Here is a 4,513-nt window from a genome sequence, read left to right on the forward strand (position 1 = left end):
GACCTCTCCAAAATGAAAAGCATAGAAAAGGGTTTACTCACTCACTAAACTTAGAAAGCATAGAAAAGGGTTTACTCACTCTCTAAACTTGGATAGGAGGATGTTTAGAGTCTGCTGGAGTTGCTCTCATTAGCAATGGCGAAGGAGCCAGGATGGAAGGTGCTGTAGGGAGGTCTTTTTAAAAAAAAGAAGATACCCCTCCAAATCGTTGGCCGTTTCGGCATTTCAAAATTCAAAATTTTTATTATATATCTACACATAAACGTGTATATGAGAGAGTATGTATTTGCTAGTGCCTTGATGACTGTTAAATCGAATGAAGAATCTGAATGTTTGCAAGAAACACGGGTGGGCTCTACTGATGGCGCAAGGACGATTTTAGAAGAAGAAAAAAAACTAGAATAGACTGCAATTCAAGCATTTTTTCATTGCCAAGTGTACAAATTTCTCAAGCATCTACAAAAACCTGTTTTTCCTGTCCTGAGTAACAAGAACGTCTAACAAGCAACACAACACCAATAGCTAAGATCTGAGCCAACTCTCCGAGCTTCACGAGAAACAACTCAAGCATTCGTTACCCTCGAATACAACCTGCAAAAGGGTAGAGTTGCAGGATTTCATTAAAATATTAACGTGCCAACATAACAGTAATAAATTGACCATGGTTGGTTTGCATGCAAAAATGTACCAAGTGACTCGACATATCCATAATCAAAAAAAGGAATTTGCGTGCAACAGCTAAATTTATCAATCAAGGGGGTGTAATGCTGGGAACTCAATACTGTCCGTCTCTTATCTAAACAGTTACATAGACAATATCACGCAATACACTGGTGCATCAAAAGGCATCAGGATACAAAATTCTTGAACAAACCAACTCAGAGATCTTCATTATTTGAGGCCAGGGGAAGCATTACCTCGGATTAGTTTGTGGTGTCCTTTATCTACATCTTGATGTTGAAGTAGTCAGAATCAAAATGGTGCAGCCTTACATATCCATCTTCACCACCACTCGAAAAGCTAATGAGATCAAAGAAACAGCATTGACAGAATCAGAATTGAGTTATGACAAGAATAAATGAGAACAGAAGTATAAATCCAAAACCCCTTTTGCTCATCAAAGTGACTTCAGACCAGAAGGAAAAAAAGGCACTTGTCACAATGCATACTGATAGGCTCCAATTGTAACTCTCATAAATACTGTTTTTCAGCAGCAGCAATCAGAATAGCGTATATAACCAGAGTGACTGGTAGAAATCACTGAGGTATCAGGAACCATCAGATGCATATAGTTACAAACACAAGAAAATATAAAAGGGGTGATTCACTGCTAAAGCTACTTTGGGCAGTATGTAGCTCTCATACTTTTTAATTTTCATCAAACTGAGGTCAGCATAGCGTATATTGCCAATGCAATTGGCTGCAATCACCGAGCTACATATAAAAGTAGGTAGAAGAGATATGATATATAAAAGAAAGAAATAAACTTCAGAACTCTGCAATGACCAGATAAAAATAAAAAGTATGTTTTGCAGAGAAAAAACAATTTCTCTGATAAACAGGTCTAAAAGAAATAAGCAGATACACTAAAGGGAGCGAAATTGGCAAATGGGGTTATTGATATATTGCCCCAAGTGAGCTAGAAGTACAAACCAATTTCAAAAGGAAGAATTCTTGCCAGAGAAACTTTAATAAATTAAATATGAAAAGCTAAAGAAAAAGTTTTCATATCAATAGAAATATGCTCTCATAAAGCTAATGCATCCTCAAGTGGCTCAGAATAGCGTATATTACCATGATTAACATGGTTCAATCATTGAGCATACCATAAAACAAATATGAACACACAGACAAGTGGCCAAATTTAAATATAAAAACATTGATTAGAAGGACAAATGGGTTGAGAAAAAAAATTACCTCCGCCCATCAGGATTAAATGCCAAAGCATTAATTGGTCCAAAATGTCCTTTAACACCACCAATTTCCTCTTGCAAAATCTAGAATGACACGCATACAAGAATTAGCAAAAATGTAACGCAGGGAGTTATTCTGTTAACATTCAACTAGAAAAGAAGTTACCTTGTGATAGAATTTAGCCTCAAATTTACCAGCACGGCGATCTGTCATAGTCACATTCATTGCGTCCTGACCACCTCCTAGAACAACCTAAAAAAAGAAACAGGAACCTTTATGTAACAAGGAAATGGAACACAGATGATGGAAAGGAACTACCATCACTGCCTAACTCGGTATTTATATGGTGTCGAAATTAAATTCCAAAAGAAATTGCAATAGCTCATACACTGTATAACACATGGGTAAAAAAAATTCAAACATGGTAAATAGCATTCTCCTAGATAAACATGGTAAACAAAGAAGTACAGTTGTTGGCAGCAACAAATGAAATCTAAATGATCATAGCCTACCTCAATTCCTGAATACATAAAATTGCATTAAATAAGCACAAAGCTAATTCGCACTACCAGCTGAATAAATATCTGCTATATAGAAAATGTTATTTATCAACAGCATAAACTGGAGCGCAGGGAACCTGAGCATAACAAAGGCCCCATGCAACTCCAAGCATAACAGATTGATCAGAAAGCTCATCACAAAATACACAAGCATTTTGTATTTATCAAGCAACATGAATAAGATATAGTCTGTGAAGCACATCAGAGCTATAGTGAATTCCAGATCACAAAGCATTTTGTGCTTTTAGCAAGAAATGGGAGCAAATAAAACACAAAACTTAAGTACAGATGACATACAGTATCATGAGTTGGAGAGATGTCAACAGCATTAACAGGCCGCTCCGTGACATAGGTCTTGATCAGGGTCAGCGTTCTTGAATCCCATAGCTAGGCAGGGAAGATTAAATGTCAGGGAAATCCAAAAATAGTAGAAAATATGAATATATTTATGATAGTCACTTATACAGTTTATCACCTTAGCAGATTTATCCAAGGAGCCTGTAATAAAATGAGACCAATCTGCAGATTTTGACAGTGATGAGATTGTCTTTTGATGTCCAGATTCCTTGTCTGACTCTTTCAGCAGCTTTCCAGTCTACATAGTCCAAAGAGCATCCCATAAGTGATGTGAAAGCTAGACCATTGTTACAAAGAAATAATCAGCATTTTTAACAGAGTGATGTGGAAAAGAATAGACCAGCACACCTAGATGCCTCTTTCATCCTAGTAGGCAGATACAGATTGCTAGAGCAACACTGGATTCAACAATCAATAAAGGATGTGCAAAGTTCTGCAGATACTACTACCAATTGCTATCCTAGTCCACTAAACGCAGTAAAAAAACCAAATTGACATTCTAATTTTTTTAATAATAACATTAGGAACGTGACTGTATCATGTAACATCTTAACCAATTAACAGAGAGAATCATGACCAACCAAAAAAAATGCATTGCATCAACATGAAACCTGCTAAAACACCACCGGATGCCCATATCAGTAAGCAATTGACGCATCCCTTAGATCATCAGGATTACTTGCAGGCATGAAAAAGCATGCTAACCTCCGTGTCCCAGATGCGAATGGTGGCGTCCTCGCCGGCAGTGATGATGGTCCTGTTGAGCGGGCCCCAAACCGCCCTGTTGATCCTCCCCTTGATGCCGGTGATCACGAGCGCGGATTCATCAGTCTCTGCATCCACCAACACATGCTTCAGTTTAAAATCCACTAATGTGCACAGGATCTCAGGGCTGGACATTCAGACAACAGAGGAAGCGCAAAGCGTCGAATGAAACAAGCACTTACGGTCGTCGAGGTCCTCGGCGATGTGCTTGACCTGGACGGTGGGGACGTGGTCCATGAAGTTGTCGGTGGTGATGACGGCGAGCGCGTCCCCGATGGCGAACTCAACGGACCTCGCAGGCGCGTCGAAGCGGAAGCTGAAGAGCTCCCGCCCCGTGCTGACGTCCCAGAGCTTGGCGGTCTGGTCGGCGGAGCCCGTGATGAGGCGCGCCGAGTCGCGGGAGACGTCGCAGGACCAGACGGCGCCGTTGTGGCCGCGGTAGGTCCCCAGGCGGTCGCCGTTGTCGGCGTACCAGACCGTCGGGGTGTGGTCCTTGGCGCAGGAGAAGAGGAGGTCGCCGTCGCGGTTGTAGCGCAGGAACGTGAGCGGGCGCTCGTGCCCCTTCATCAGGATCGGCCTCATCGTGGCGTGGTGGTGGTGGTGCCGCCGCTCGCCGCCGCCGGAAGTGGGGAGGGTGGTGGATGGGGAAGGGTTTGATTTGGATGCGTCGGCGGCGGAGACGAGAAAACCCTAGAACTAGTCGTGGGCTGCGGGGGGGTGTTATAGGCCGCGGTATGCGGACAGAATTGTATGCGGACAGAATTCTCACGCAGTCCTGCTGGCTGCGCCCAGTCGTCCGCATTCTGACCCGGCCCGGTACGGGCTGCTGTCCTGGCCCAAGATTTATCTGGGCTGGGCCGAGCGCCTTGCGGTGAGAGATAAGGCCCGGGCCCACGAGATTTCAGGCATGTCGCTGG

At 42.5% G+C, this 4,513-nt stretch overlaps 1 protein-coding gene across 1 annotated transcript; it reads right to left on the reverse strand.

Moving 5' to 3' along the window:
• Positions 1–384: 384 nt before the first annotated feature.
• Positions 385–4,291, reverse strand: LOC101760206 (eukaryotic translation initiation factor 3 subunit I). Its single transcript, XM_004955490.4, has 8 exons — positions 3,779–4,291; positions 3,537–3,664; positions 2,950–3,069; positions 2,772–2,861; positions 2,080–2,166; positions 1,918–1,997; positions 918–1,020; positions 385–591 (listed from the first exon to the last, which is right to left on the reverse strand). The coding sequence occupies exons 1-7, from the start codon at positions 4,176–4,178 to the stop codon at positions 945–947; spliced, it is 981 nt and encodes a 326-aa protein (XP_004955547.1). The 5' UTR covers positions 4,179–4,291; the 3' UTR covers positions 385–591; positions 918–944.
• Between the last annotated feature and the right edge of the window lie 222 nt (positions 4,292–4,513).

The sequence above is a fragment of the Setaria italica genome, chromosome II (assembly GCF_000263155.2).
Source record: "Setaria italica strain Yugu1 chromosome II, Setaria_italica_v2.0, whole genome shotgun sequence".
Taxonomy (NCBI): domain Eukaryota; kingdom Viridiplantae; phylum Streptophyta; class Magnoliopsida; order Poales; family Poaceae; genus Setaria; species Setaria italica.

Excerpts from the sequence above, each read along its gene's own strand:
- LOC101760206 (XM_004955490.4), bottom strand. The coding sequence starts at position 4,178 with ATGAGGCCGATCCTGATGAAGGGGCACGAGCGCCCGCTCACGTTCCTG. Across the intron at positions 2,862-2,949 it reads CCTTGGATAAATCTGCTAAG|CTATGGGATTCAAGAACGCT; the intron begins GTGATAAACTGT and ends TTCCCTGCCTAG. Across the intron at positions 2,167-2,771 it reads TCTCTCCAACTCATGATACT|GTTGTTCTAGGAGGTGGTCA; the intron begins GTATGTCATCTG and ends TTCTTTTTTTAG.